This window comes from Centroberyx gerrardi, chromosome 12 (assembly GCF_048128805.1).
Source record: "Centroberyx gerrardi isolate f3 chromosome 12, fCenGer3.hap1.cur.20231027, whole genome shotgun sequence".
NCBI classification, from domain to species: domain Eukaryota; kingdom Metazoa; phylum Chordata; class Actinopteri; order Beryciformes; family Berycidae; genus Centroberyx; species Centroberyx gerrardi.
The window spans coordinates 22,144-37,134 of record NC_136008.1 but is presented as its reverse complement, the minus strand read 5'-3'; the positions used below and the strand labels follow the sequence as shown (position 1 = coordinate 37,134).

Sequence of the window (14,991 nt, the reverse complement as noted above, 5' to 3'; positions counted from 1 at the left end):
CAATACAAAAACAAACGAAATGACTGACTGATATGCAGACAGTATGATAGCACATACTACGGGAGACAATGTAAAACCAACAAACACGCAGTAACACAAGACTTTAGACAATATGAAAGTATTGGGGGAAACAAAAAAACAAAACAACAATGTTAGGGTTATCAGTATGTTGTATGAGAATGGGGAGGGGCATTAATCTCATCGGCAAAAAGGTGCATGCTGTCAGTTTGTAGGGGTTTGCATGTGTTTAAGTGTGCGTGTAGGGTGTTTTTCTAGCAGGTGAGGGGATGAATTCAATGAATGGAGCTCATACTTCATGAAATGAGTCAACTTTATGTTTTGATAATGGCATTAATCTTTCCATTGAGATATGTTCTGTTAATAGATGTGTCCATTGAGATATGGTGAGGTTATTTCTGTTCTTCCAGTTAAGTAATATTGTTTTCTTAGCAATTGTTAAGGCAATCAGAATGGGTTGTTGATATTTGGGTGGCGGTTCAACCAAGGAGAGATCTCCAAGGAGGCATACAGATGGGGAGACTGGAATGCTGAAACCAAGGATGGAAGATAATTTGTGTGTAATGTTTGTCCAGAATGTTTGAATGGGTGGGCAGAGCCAGGTGGCATGAAAATAGTTATCTGTAGTGTCTAGTGTGCACTGCGAACTAGTGTCAGTGTCCGAGAATCCCATTTTGTGCAGTTTATGTTGGGTGACGTGCTCTGTGTAGTATATTCTATTAAATGGGTTGTATTTTGGAGTTACAGGACATAGAAAAAGTGCCTCGGTTGTAACAGCAAGGTCTCTTTCCCGATCTGTGGTTGGTAAGGAAAGAGTGTTATCTGTTTTTAGTAATAGTTTGTATATTTTAGATACGTTTTTTTTTTTTTATTGACTATGTGTGTGTGATCCTCAGTCAATGGTGGGGGTTGAAGAGTATTATTTGATAGAACCATTTTTTCTTTTAAACAATGTTTTAATTGTGAGTATTGTAGAAAGTAGTTACGACCGATCTCATACCTCTGGATTAATGTTTCAAAGGATAACAGTGAATTGTCTTGAAATATATGTTCCAGATGTGTAATTCCTTGTCTTTTCCATGAGTTGAAGTTTAGCGGTTTATTCTTTATCTGAAAGTCTGGATTGTGCCATATTGGAGTAAATTTATTTGGAGATGGAGTGTAACTGGTGATTTTGTTGAGTTTCCACCAGGCTGCCAGAGTTGCTGCAATGAACGGAATTTCTGACATTCAGTTTGTTCTATTTCCAGCCGTGGTGGTGGTTCTAGTTGTGGTTGTAGCCATTTTATTATGAATTGTAGGTAATTTGGCAGGTAATATTGTCTGAAGTTTGGGGCAGTTAAGGCTCCAAGATCTCTGTTTTTTTGTAATGTGGATAATTTGATTCTTGGTTTCTTTTGTTTCCAATAGAATTTGTTGGTTATGGAGTCCAGAGTATTAAACCAGTTTGATGTAGGTTGAACTGGTGTCATTGAAAAGATGTAGTTTACCTTGGGTAATAATATGGACATTTTGACTTCTGCTATCTTGCCAATTAGTGAGATGGGTAAGTTGTTCCAGTGTTTAAGGTCTTCAATGTTTTTGAGTAATGGAGTGAAATTCTGGGTAAACAACTCTGACAGCCTGGCGGAAACATCAATGCCATGGTATCTAATAGTATCGCCAGATGTTATGGTAAAAGGGAGGGTCTTGGTCACAGCATTCCAGTCTGTACCACTGAGTGACAGAAATGTAGATTTGGTCCAGTTTATTGAGTAGTCTGAAATTTGGGAGAATTTGGAGACAAGACTGAGGATTTCTGGTAGGGATTTTATTGGGTTTTGTATATATAGTAAAATATCATCTGCATACAAACTGATCTTGTGAATGGAATTTGTTGTTTGTATACCTGTGATTATATTGTTTTGGCGAATGCCTGCTGCCAGCGGTTCGATAAAAATGGCAAATAGTGATGGGGAGAGTGGACATCCTTGTCTTGTGCCCCACTGTAGTGTAAAACTTGGTGAGATGTAATTATTGGTGATAACTGATGCAGAGGGTGAATGGTACAAAGTTTTGATCCACTGAATGAATGACTCTCCAAAACCAAATTTTTTAAGGGTGATGAAATCACCCTTAAAAAATGTTTTTTCAGCATCAAGTGATGTAATAATAGTGTTTAAATTATGTCTTTGAGATATGCTGATGAGACTAATAAACGGCTAGTGTTGTTGGATGAGTGTCTACCTTTCATAAAGCCCATCTGGTCAGGGTGGATAAGATGAGACATGACTGATTCCTTTCTAATTTCAATTTTTGTTCAAGTTTGTGTTGAATTTCTTTTTCTTTTTTTCTTTTTTTTTTCCCATAAGAACAGCCTTTGCTGTTTCCCAAAGTATGGATGGAGATATTTCAGGAGAGTCGTTCAATTCAACAAAGGATGTCTACTCTCTGGAAAAGTTGTTGAATTCTTTGTTAAGAGTGAAGCGTTGAACCGCCACCTGCCAGGGGGGTTTGGGTTGGTTTAATTTATTAAGTTGAAACTGGTCCGTGGTCTGAAATGATAATTGGGTGTATTTCCGGATTTGTAATTTTTGACAATATAGAATTACTAGTTAAAAAATAATCAATTCGGGAAAAACTTTTATGAGAGGATGAGTAATATGAAAACTGATAATGATCAGCAACAATCACTAAGACCTAGATCTTCCATATACTGTTTTATGGTGTCAGCTGAGTGCCAAGATCTGTAATTGTTTCCTGCGTTTGACCGATCAACATTCGGATCAAAGACTGTGTTAAAGTCACCTTCTATTATAATAATTGAATCTGAAAATTCCATTAAGTGTGAAAATACAGTGTGAAAGAAGCCCGGGTTGTCATCATTGGGTCTATAGATATTGGCTACTGTTATTTTAACCTTTCCAATAATTCCATTAATAATAACATAACGACCGTCTGGGTCTTCTATGGTGGTTTTGTGCTGATATGAAATGTTTGTATTTATCAATATAGCAGTCCCTCTTTTTTTGGAATTATATGAAGAGAAGAAGATATGATTCACCCATTGAGTTTTCAGTTTGAGGTGTTCTGATGCTGTAAGATGAGTTTCTTGCAATAGAGAGAAGCTAGGACCCATTCTAGTGAGATAATTAAGAATTTTACTGCGTTTTGCCGGTGACCCAATGCCCCTTATGTTCGAACTAATAAACTTGAGAGATGACATTATAATTTATTTAGAGAGTATTGATAATGACACTGTAGCATCTGCCACAGTCCCCTGTGATAGACCCCCATTTTTGTGTCTGTTTCCCCTTTTACAATCACTATCCCTTCCAAAACGTCACAAGAACCATGATAAACACACTGATAAAGACAGACACAAAACATAAAAAAAACAAACTGAGAAATTAAGTCCAACATGAGAGAGAGAGAGAGAGAAATGGTGGTGTGGTCATTGTTCAACAGGTGAGGTCGAGACGGAGATGCACTTCCTCCTAAAATGTGAAAAATTCAAACCAGCCAGAGAAATGTTCTTTAACAAACTCAGCTCCCAAATTCCCAACTTCAAAGAGCTGGATGACAAGTCCAGACTAGGAACTGTCCTGGGAGAAGGAAACACAGCAGATCTGACTGCACAATATGTGTTAACCTGCCACTACCTGAGGAACAGTGAGTGACCAACACATACGCACATACACATGTGCGCACGCACACACACACACACACACACACACACACGTTGACCAATGTGTTGTGTTTTTGATTCTTGCTTTATTGAATGTATTATTTATTGTTGAACTGTTATGACTATTGATAGTCATTATATGATGGAGTGCTAACCCAGCACACACACACTCACACACACACACACACACACACACACACGCATGTACACACACACACACAGACGCACACACACACACACACGCATGTACACACACAGACACACACACACACACACTCTGTACCTTCATGCTTTGGCAACATTGTTTGTAAACTTTCATGCCAATAAAGCAAATTGAATTGAAAAATTGAGGAGAGAGAGAGAGAGAGAGAGAGAGACTGGGATTGGAGGGTGTGTGTGTGAGAAAGAGAGAGAGGATGCATGTGTAGGATGTGGATAGAGAATAGGTGTTGTTGAGGACAGGACAACTACACCAGAGGGTGAACAATATTTTCCACACAGTGAGATTTGCCAGTCATTATTACAGTCTTCTTAGAAGAGCCAGGGCGTTGTCGTGGTATCACAAAATAACTGTCGATCTATGTAGAGGAAGCCCGTTTTCCCTTCTGCCTGTGCTGCTGAAGGATAGGGTACAGTACTCTCATTTATTTCCAGGGGGAATTGGTCATTAAGACCAAACGCGGTCCCTTTCAGTTCACGTGCCTTGCTCTTGACCAGTTTTTTTTGTTGGAAATGTTCGAATTTAGCAATTATTGGGTTTCCCATGCGAGCTCCGAGCCCGTGTATACAGTGGAAGGTTATTTTGTTTGTTGTTTCCAACGGGAGCTTTAGAGCGGATTGCATAAAGTTTTTGACCAGAGATTCAGGGCTGTCCCTTGTGCTTTCGGCGATTCCAGAAAATATTAAATTATCACCCATGCTTCTTGTTTGGATGTCGAAGATTGTCTCTTTCATTGTTTTGTTTTCTTTCGTAAGCGATTCCATCTGGACTGTGAGTGTTTCCACAGAAGCCTTGAGCTCAACGTTATCTTTTTGGAGATCGCCAACAGTCTTTAATTTCTTGGTTAAGCATGCCAAGGATGTCTAGTTTGTTATTGATTGATTCCAGTACACTAACCTGTACTTCGGTGGTATTCAAGTCATCGGTGTCAGTGGATGAGTCCGTCTTTCTCGGTTAGCCAGTTTATTGCTCTCTGTATCCATCATGCACTGATAGTAGTAGCTGTCAATAAATTCCTGTAGTTCCTCCACTCTGATTTTGTAGTGTTATATCCAGTATTTTATTCAGACTAGTATCCAGTAGAGGACAAAGTAGCCTTAGATGCAGCAAAGTTTTAAGAGTCAGGTCTAGCAACAGGCGCCGCCATGTTGAATCAATCTCACATTCGTGGTCTCACGATCTCACAGCATGCTCCTCCACGATCTCACCTGAATTCCTAATTTTCTAATGCCAGCTGATTTGGAGTCCATCCTCAAAGAGTACAGGTTCTAGGCCCTTGAGGGTGAAATCTTGAAATCATTGAAAAGTGCTTGAATTTGATGAGTATTTATGAGAACCATGAGGTTCACCTATAAATGAACCAACTGATTTTACATTGCTAATCTCCCTCCTATGCCTCCGTTCTCTCCAGTTTGAGGAGCAGCAGGCGTTCGAGCGGAGCCGTCGTTTCCTGAGGCAGTTAGAGATTAGCTTTGGAGAGAATCCCTCACATTACCAGAAGATCATCAAGGCTCTGCAGGGAGGTCCGGACCTCAGCCCCGCCAGCATCCACGAGGTACACAGCATCAGGAACTACATATCTGGTTACTTTGGTGGTAGATATTATAGGAAAGCAGCCAACCTTTCCATTGGTTCAGATAGTAAGTTGTCTACTGTACAGGGATCTGCGTCCTTAAAGTCTGAAAAAGTCTTAAAATACACTATTGAAATTTAAGGTCATAAAAAGTATTAATCCGATTATTAATGGTCTCACCCTGTAATATTTTTAAAATATTTTTATTTTTGCTGAAAATGGTCTTTAAGTAGGTTAGACTGTGTAGCCAAGACTGAGGCAGGCAGCTGGCATCATGCTCCGCTACACAGGCCTTTCCCCTCCTCCCCTCCTACTCTCCTCTCCTTGTCTCCTCCTCTCCTCTCCTCCTCTCCTCTCCTCCTCTCCCCTCCTCCTTTCCTCTCCTTTCCTCACCTCCTCTTCTCCTTTCCTCTCCTCTGGATCACCATCTTCAGTCAAAAGGACAATCGGAGAGTCCCATTTGAAAGCAAAGTATCCTAGTTTGACATTCGCTAAACTCAACATGAGTAACGCAGTTAAATCTCCCTCGGTCGATGGAAAGAGATCCATGACGGTCGCTGGCAGTACTAACAGAATAGGAGAAGAAATTATCTCTCCGCCTCTACGAATCTAGCACTGCATTACTTTAGGTCTTCAGTTGGTTTTGCTAGCTTGGGACCGGGAGTCAGGACCCCTACCTGGTATGGGTCCGCATCTCACACCACCACAGTTTAAAAAACTTATAGGGGAAACACTGATTCAGAACAGGGTTTGTAGTACAAAATGTGTCATAAATGCTTTGCTCAACACAGTTGGACTTCATGTCCCTCAATAATTAATTTCCAGTTGTCCTTTTTCTTATGCCGACGTTTTATAGTTCCACAACTTTCATCAGCTATATTTAAAAACATTATTTGGTTTTGCCAGCTTTGTTTCTTGATTTTGGTTTTTAAATTGGTCTTAATTTCAATTCCAGGAAGCATTAAAAAGATCTTGAAACTGATCTTAAATCTGAAACCTGCAGCGACTGCAGGAGGGAGGAACACACTTCAACAGTTTCGGTTGGAATGATGAAACATTCTGGACCTTGAAAGAGCTTCCAAAGAGCCAGATTTTGAAAGTAGTGCGAATCTTGAAAAACAAAAGTTAACTTTTTGAATCATACATATCTGTAGAAAGCATCATATTTGATCAGTTAACTTGGCTTCATGAAAAGACTTTTTAAGTTTTTAGATGGAGCATAAGCCGCTCTATAAAGTCTGTTGATCATCATTACATGAACTTCATAGGATTATTGAAGGTAAATATTAAATCCATCACATTTGTTGTTTTATTTCCCTCAGCTGAAAGCACAGATGGCCAGCCTGCTGAAAGGACACACCCATCTGCAAGGGGAATTCTGGGTATTTTTTGATGAGCTCCGTCCGGCTCCAGCCCGCCCGGGACAGTTTGAAGAAGCTCATTGGCCAGATGAGGGAGGTGGGTCCGACGGTGGTGAGGCTATTGGCTCAGGGTCAGGAGGCGGGGCTAGCAGCGGCTTTGAGGAAGTCACACTCCCAGAGCTCGAAGAAGAGGAGGAGGGGCATAAGATCCAACCAATGGTAAGCCGACGTCGGAGGAGGAAGATTGGTTCCCACGGCAACTATAAGGTTTGTGGAAATTAACTTTTTAACCTTTTCTGCCAAAGTTGACAAGCACTAAGCTCCGCCTACAACCACAGGTTTCTACTGTCAACACTCTGACATAAATCTTTTTACATAAATTCATAGTTTACATCATAAGTAACTAGTATCAAACCAGCGCATGCTATAAGAGGATAGGGTCATTTAAGGGGAAAAAGCATAAATTAAGGTTTTTCTGAAAATCTAGATTTTTGGTTTCTATTGGTGGTAGTTTGATGGTGACTGGCTGGAGGTCGTAGTTCACCGTCTGCAGCACTGACTGCTCCACTGGACCCTAACCCTTCATGTGCTTTGCTCAAAGGCACTTCGGTTTTATTTCAGGGAGCTGAATTTGAACCGGCAGCCTTCAGGTCTCAGCCTGCTTCTCTAACACAAAACCTTGTTCCCAGGAGTAGATGTACTCATGTGGGCCACTTGACTCTGATTGGTCTGTGGTTGTCTTTCTAGGAATGTGATTGGTCGGATAAAGACTGGCCCTGCCTCTGCCGTGATGCCAAGATCCGCCGACACAGGAGGAAAGGCTGTCCTCGCTGCCATGGCAACAAGGTCTATCATGCATGCTTTCTTGTTTTTCATTTGTGGATGAAAGGGGTCAGAGAGGAAAAGGTTTGGGATTTAGTTCCACTTTGGTTCTGTGAGGCAGCGAGTCTCTCCAAGTGGTTTTCTAGTCTTTCTGCAGGAAAATGGTAAATTCTGACAAATGAGTATTTTTTTCTTCTAGACCTCAGAAGGCGTCTCCAGAGCCATGAAGAGTCTAGATCCTCTGTACTCTCAGATTGGCTCTGCACACGACGAACAAGGAGACAAAGACCTGGACTCCGAACTGAAGGAGGAAGATGACAGTGGAGCCAACAGTCCACAGCCAGGTCTTTTATCTCTTCTTCTGCTTCATCTCTTCTTCTGGTTTATCTCTTCTTCTGCTTTATATTTTCTTCTGGTTTATCTCTTCTGGTTTATCTTTTCTCCTGGTTTATCTCTTCTGCTTCATCTCTTCTTCTGCTTTTATCTCTTCTTCTGGTTTATCTTTTCTCCTGGTTTATCTCTTCTGGTTTAGCTTTTCTTCTGTAGGCTGTGAAGATTAGAGGTCTGCAATAGGCTTGGGCCGATATTCGCTAATATCGAATCGCGATATTTTGTGACTATCGTGATATTTTCTGCGGTATCGAACATCCCCACACCCTTCACAAGAAATACCAAGCCAGCAGCCTACAATTGTGGTTGCATTCGCCAAATCTACAAAGTACAGGTGAGACTGCTCCAGGTGGAATGAATGCACCACTGCCATGACCCGTTCAGTCAAAGGTACGCTGCCATTATAGACATGGAGAAAAGTTCCTTCAGGGAAATGATTGAAACTTTGGATCGTCAATACGAGCTGCCTAGCCGCAAATATTTTGCAAAGACTGCCATCTGTGACATGAACAATAAAGTTTGTGATGAACAATAAAGTTTGTGATGAAGTCGGAGTCTTGGTGAGGAGAGCTGAGTTCTTCTCTCTGACGGCTGACATGTGGTCCAGAGTGGATATGACACCCAACATGTCAGTAACGGTGCACATCATCATGCCAGAGTGGACATTACAATCCAGGTGCCTTGAGATGTCGTTCTTTGCCGAGAGCCGCACAGCCGCAGAGGCAGAGAGACTCCGTACACCGCTGGAGGAACGGAAGCCGAAGAGCAAAATGGCGTGCGTTACGACCGGCAACGCAGCCAACATTAAATCTGCCGTTAAGGATGTGTTGGGAGGACAAAAGCTTAATTGCTTTGGCCACAACCTCAACTTGGGTCACAAATTCCCAGAACCACAGACATTCTTCTGCCACCTTCTCACATAGTTGAAACGGGTTGCACTTACGCCCTTTTGACACCAAGCAAAACCCCACTTTTGACACTGAACCAGCATTGTGGGTAGAGGATTCTAACAGCACTTAGGTCAACTCAAAATGCATGCTGACGTAAGTAATGCTAGCATGGCAGCGTGATCACATCATTTTTAGTATCCTATTCATATCAGAATCAGAATCAGCTTTATTGGCCAAGTATGTACACATACAAGGAATTTGACTCTGGTTTTTCGTTGCTCTCAATGTACTTACACAGAATAGATATACAGCTAAAAACAAGGACAACAAGATGAACAGAGGTAAACCTAAACATTTAACATTTAACTACTATGTACAAATATTAGTTAAATGTTAAATGTTTAGGTTTACCTCTGTTCATCCTAATTAATATTCTAGGTCAATATTAGATGAATGTAAATATGTTAATATTCCCATGAAATACTTAGGCCTATAGATTCAAAATATTATTTTATAATGTTAGGAGTGTGAACTGGTCAAGATGAGCTCTGATAGTAAGACTGCTGGTAGCTGAAGTTCTCCCTCAGTGTTATGATGAACGGTATGAGTTTTCCAGGTCTTTGAATGTGTCCCAGGACACATCAATAAGTGATGTGTCCTGGGACACATACAAAAATGTATTATACTAGCAAAAGAAAAAAAAAGTAGTAGTTTAGAATCAAAAGTAGTTTCTTATGTCTATAGAGGTTTATTAAAAAGGTTTATTAAAAGTTTTTAACAGAAAAAATGTATCAATCAATTTGATATGTTCCATGTAGCCTACAATTTTAAAGGCCTTGGTGAAAGTTGCTGAGCATTACTTCAAGATAAAGATATTCATTCTGATTTTGTTTTATATTTCAGTGTTGATTGAATTGTAATTGCTAGATTTGTATTAAAATGAATGTGTTTTACAATTGTTTACTTACATACGCCCATATTCTGCATGGCTGTATTGGGACAATGTTTGTGCCAAAAAGGCGTATTTCACTCTTTTTCTTTTTTTTTTTTTTGTAAAAGTTAACAAATATAATTCAACTTAAACTGTAGCAGTATTGTTTTTATAGTAATGCTCAATCTGATAACACAAAAAGTTAAAATATTGTGTTTAGTATGTGGTAACGGCAGCTGATCCAAGTTTGATCAAAATTTGTTTTGGCTCTCCTGTAAAATCTACTATAACACACTTACGCCCCTTTAGCTCCAAGCCCTCGATAAGTGAGCATATAGGAGTAATGACAATGGGGGAGGGACTACTGATATGCTGATTTTATAATAGGCTGATTCATTCATCCCTTCTACAGGACTGTCCCACGCGTTGGGGCTCCAAACCAAAAATGATCAACCGCATAATTGAACAGGCTCCAGCTATCGGACGTGTTCTGGTGGAAGACAGCCGCTCCGATCCGCTTTCTTTGCAGGACATTGAAGCTCTGGAGGCCATATATAAAGCTCTAAAACCGGTCGCTAATTTCACGGACATTTTGTCCAGCGAAAATGATGTGTCCGTGTCTTCACTCCTACCAATGATGCAGCTCATGCATAAGGACACATTGAAGGAGTCAGTACTACAGCGATTCAATGAAGAAACTGCTGCACCTTGCTTGATCCCCCTTCGGAACAGTCCTTTGAAGCGCTCCTTCGGAACACTCCTTCGGAACACTCCTTCGGAACACTCCTTTGAAGCACTCCTTTGAAGCACTCCTTCGGAACACTCCTTCGGAACGCTCCTTCGGAACACTCCTTTGAAGCACTCCTTTGGAACGCTACTTCGGAGCACTCCTTGGGAACACTCCTTTGAAGCACTCCTTTGGAACACTACTTCGGAGCACTCCTTGGGAACACTCCTTTGAAGCGCTCCTTCGGAACACTCCTTTCGGAACACTCCTTTGAAGCACTCCTTCGGAACACTCCTTCGGAACACTCCTTTGAAGCGCTCCTTCGGAACATTCCTTTCGGAACACTCCTTTGAAGCACTCCTTCGGAACACTCCTTCAGAACACTCCTTTGGCCACTGTAACAGTATATATTTCTTGATATATAATAATATAATAATATGTTATTATTATAAGACGAGTCTATGTATATAGTTATTTTGATTTCTTGATATATAATAATATAATAATATAATATTATTATTATTATTAGAAGACGTGTCTATGTATATAGTTATTTTCATTTCTTGATATATAGGCCGTTATTTTTAAGTAAATTTTACATTTTTATATTTCTTTTATATTTTATATTTCTTAAATGCATTGTAGCCTAATAGCCTGTAATTCTGTCATTTTTGCACTTGAGTTTTGCTTGCTATCCATTTTAATTGTTCTTGTTGTTACTAACAAATAAAACTTGTCATTTACAAATAAAACTTGATTAAAAAAAAAATTTGATTGATTGTTGGCTCCACATTGACAGCTAGACTAAGTTTCAGTAGGCAGTAATGCCTCCAGCGTTACCTAATCATAACAGCTGATTTAGTTCATAGAATAAAAGCAACGGCACGCTTAGGTGATTTTGATAAGGTAATTAAAAAGTACATGGTGATTTTTAAATGTGTATATAATGTATATATCTATATGTATAATGTGTATTGATGTACATAAAACAAGTAATGTAGGAAAAATCTATTAAAACACCAAAAGAGAAAATGCTGATGTTTAAGCTAATATCTGATGCCAATACAGCTGAAAGGAAACTCCAGGTGTTTCTGTCAACAGGACAAAGCGTGGCATCATGGGAAGGCTCCTTCCCTCTGGCTGATGAGAAAGAGGAGGAAGATGATGAAATGGAGGATGAAGAGGACGATGAGGATGAGGAAGAGAGGAAGAACGATAGGGAGCAGAGTCCAGAGCTGAAGAGGAGCAGGGAGGATGAGGAGAGGTTGGGGTCATTACAACACCCCACCTCCTCCACCTGCACCTCCTCCACCTGCACCTCCTCCTCCGTCTCTACCCTCTCCAGCTGCACCTCCTCCACCTGCACCTCCTCTTCCATCTCCACCTTCTCCACCTACATCTGCACCCCCTCCTCCGTCTCTACCCTCCCCAGCCGCACCTCCACCTCCTCCACCTCCTCTTCCATCTCTACCTTCTCCACTTCCATCTGCACCCCCTCCTCCATCTCCTCATCAACCTCCACCTGCACCTCCTCCTCTGTCTCTAGCCTCTCCACCTGCACCTCCTCCACCTGCACCCCCTCCTCCGTCTCCTCTTCCATCTCCACCTTTTCGTCCTCCATCTGCACCCCCTCCTCCATTTCCTCATCAACCTCTATCTGCACCTCCTCCTCTGTCTTTACCCTCTCCACTTGCACCTCCTCCTCCATCACCCCCTCCTCCACCTCCTCCTCCATCGCCCCCTCCTCCTCCATCACCCCCTCCTCCACCACCACCTCCTCCTCCATCACCCCATCCTCCACCTCCTCCTCCATCACCCCCTCTTCCTCCACCTCCTCCTCCATCACCTCCTCCTCCATCACCCCCTCCTCCTCCACCTCCTCCTCCATCACCCCCTCCTCCTCCACCCCCTCCTCCTCCACCTCCTCCTCCATCACCCCCTCCTCCTCCACCTCCTCCTCCATCACCCCCTCCTCCTCCACCTCCTCCTCCATCACCCCCTCCTCCTCCATCACCTCCTCCTCCTCCTCAGCGCCCCTCCAGTTGCGGCCCAGTCCTCCTCCTGACCTCCCAGTCTGTGCCAAGAACATTTCTCTGACAGCCAGTGGGGAGAAGGTGATCCTGTGGACCAGGTAGGACAGCTGATAAATCACCTGATGAATCACGTGATAAATCACCTGATGAATCACCTGATGAATCACCTGATAAATCACCTTGATAAATCACCTTGATAAATCACCTGATGAATCACCTGATAAATCACCTTGATAAATCACCTGATGAATCACCTGATAAATCACCTGATGAATCACCTGATGAATCACCTGATAAATCACCTTGATAAATCACCTTGATAAATCACCTGATGAATCACCTGATAAATCACCTTGATAAATCACCTGATAAATCACCTGATAAATCACCTGATAAATCACCTTGATAAATCACCTGATAAATCACCTTGATAAATCACCTGATGAATCACCTGATAAATCACCTGATGAATCACCTGATAAATCACCTGCTGCTTCTGATTAATCCAGTCCTCTAACACATTTCAGATATTAGTGTCATTTGAATGCAGATTAGTAAATACTAATATTGCATGTATTGTGTAGTATTAGGAGTTTAATAATACCGGAGATGGCATTGGTTAGTTGGTTTGAGTTTCAGTTGCCAGTGTGTGTGAACAGTGTGAAACTTCAGAGCAGCGTACGTCCATAAGAATAACAGACAGAAGGAAACGAGATTTATCTCAGATCTGAAGAGCTGATTGCTTACTCCTCTCCAGCCAGATGTTTTTTAACTGTCATTTTTGCTTTTATTGCTGAATCTGATCATCATATTGAGGGTTAGGGTGATACTCAGACAAAACTATCTATTTCCACACTTGGTTTCACGTCATGTTAGTGCTGTGCATCAGACAGACCGACTGTGTCTCCACACTTGGTTTTAATGCTAAACATCAGACAGATTTACCTATTTCCACTCCTGGTTTTAAAGTATAAGTTAATCACTTTTGGGCCTTTATGTAATTGTTTACATATGTGTAATACTTGGACCCAGAGAGTCAGCTGTCTCCCATTTCTGCTAACAAGCAGCAAGAGGCTGACTGTTTGGTTTTCTTTATGAAGTTGAAATCTGGTATGCTGCATGTTTGTCTTGGTACAAAGTCATAAGCAGACCTGTAAGGCTGCGGCCGCACTGATCCGTAAGAAAACGCTGTTTTGGAACGTCAACGTGTTCACCGCTATTTAAAACAAAAAAACAAAAAAAATAGGAACATCTCTGATTTGCGGTGACGAATCCGTTCGTCCAGAAAAAGTTCAACTGGGTTTCTGTCTGTCAAAACGGACAGAAAGCCGACGGATGTGTCCATCAGCGTTGCCCGGACAACTGACAGCTCTCATTGACACTGAATTGAAATGAACGGAGACGGACAGACAGGATCAGTGTGGCCGCGGCCTCATGTTGAAAGTCTGAACCGTATGTAACATGACAGGATGCTGCAGCTCTCATTCTGCTGACTGTCTGTGTTCAGGGGTTCAAGCCTCGAAGGGGCAGAATTTCCTGTGAGATGGTAAATACTAGAGTTAATCTAATATGCTAATAAGCTAATATGGGCTAAATTTGGCCCACAAGAAATATAACCTCAAGTCGTCCAGAAGGGGGCACTTTAATTAAAGATCACAACTTATTTCATTTTGTGGGCGTCACCAGCTCTCAGTTCGCTTCACCCTGAACAGGCGAAGTAACAGAACAGTGTAACATGGCTGCAGCCGCTACTGCTGCTAGTGAGATATATATATATATATATATATATGTATATATATTATTATTATTATTACTTCTATATACTCCTCTCCTCCTCTCTGCTCCTCTTTACTCCTCTCTCCTCCTCTTTACTCCTTTCTCCTCCTCTCTCCTCTCTGCTCCTCCTCTCTACTCCTCTCTCCTCCTCTTTACTCCTCTCTCCTCTCTACTCTTCTCTCCTCCTCTTTGCTCCTCTCTCCTCTCTACTCCTCTCTCCTCCTCTTTACTCCTCTCTCCTCCTCTCTCCTTTTTACTCCTGTCTCCTCCTCTTTACTCCTCTCTGCTCCTCTCTCCTGTTCTCTGCTCCTCTCTCCCCCTCTTTACTCCTCTCTGCTCCACTCTGCTTCTCTCTGCTCCTCTCTCCTCCTCTTTACTCCTTTCTCCTCTCTCCTCTCTGCTCCTCTCTCCTCCTCTCTACTCCTCTCTCCTCTCTGCTCCTCTCTGCTTCTCTCTGCTCCTCTCTCCTCCTCTCTCCTCCTCTTTGCTCCTCTTTTCTCCTCTTTACTCCTCTCTGCTCCTATCTCCTCCTCTCTGCTCCTCTCTCCTCTCTCCTCCTCTCTGCTCCTCTCTCCTCCTCTCT

The 14,991-nt window shown here is 41.9% G+C and overlaps 1 protein-coding gene across 1 annotated transcript in view; it reads left to right on the top strand.

Annotated features, from left to right (window-relative positions):
• Positions 1-14,991, top strand: part of LOC139918262 (GON-4-like protein) — a 67,111-nt gene that overhangs the window by 49,109 nt on the left and 3,011 nt on the right. The window contains exons 24-28 of the mRNA XM_078287213.1: positions 5,317-5,460; positions 6,801-7,106; positions 7,587-7,685; positions 7,861-8,005; positions 11,701-12,730. Of these exons, the coding sequence (XP_078143339.1) occupies positions 5,317-5,460; positions 6,801-7,106; positions 7,587-7,685; positions 7,861-8,005; positions 11,701-12,730 (1,724 nt within the window). The remainder of the gene's footprint in view (positions 1-5,316; positions 5,461-6,800; positions 7,107-7,586; positions 7,686-7,860; positions 8,006-11,700; positions 12,731-14,991) is intronic.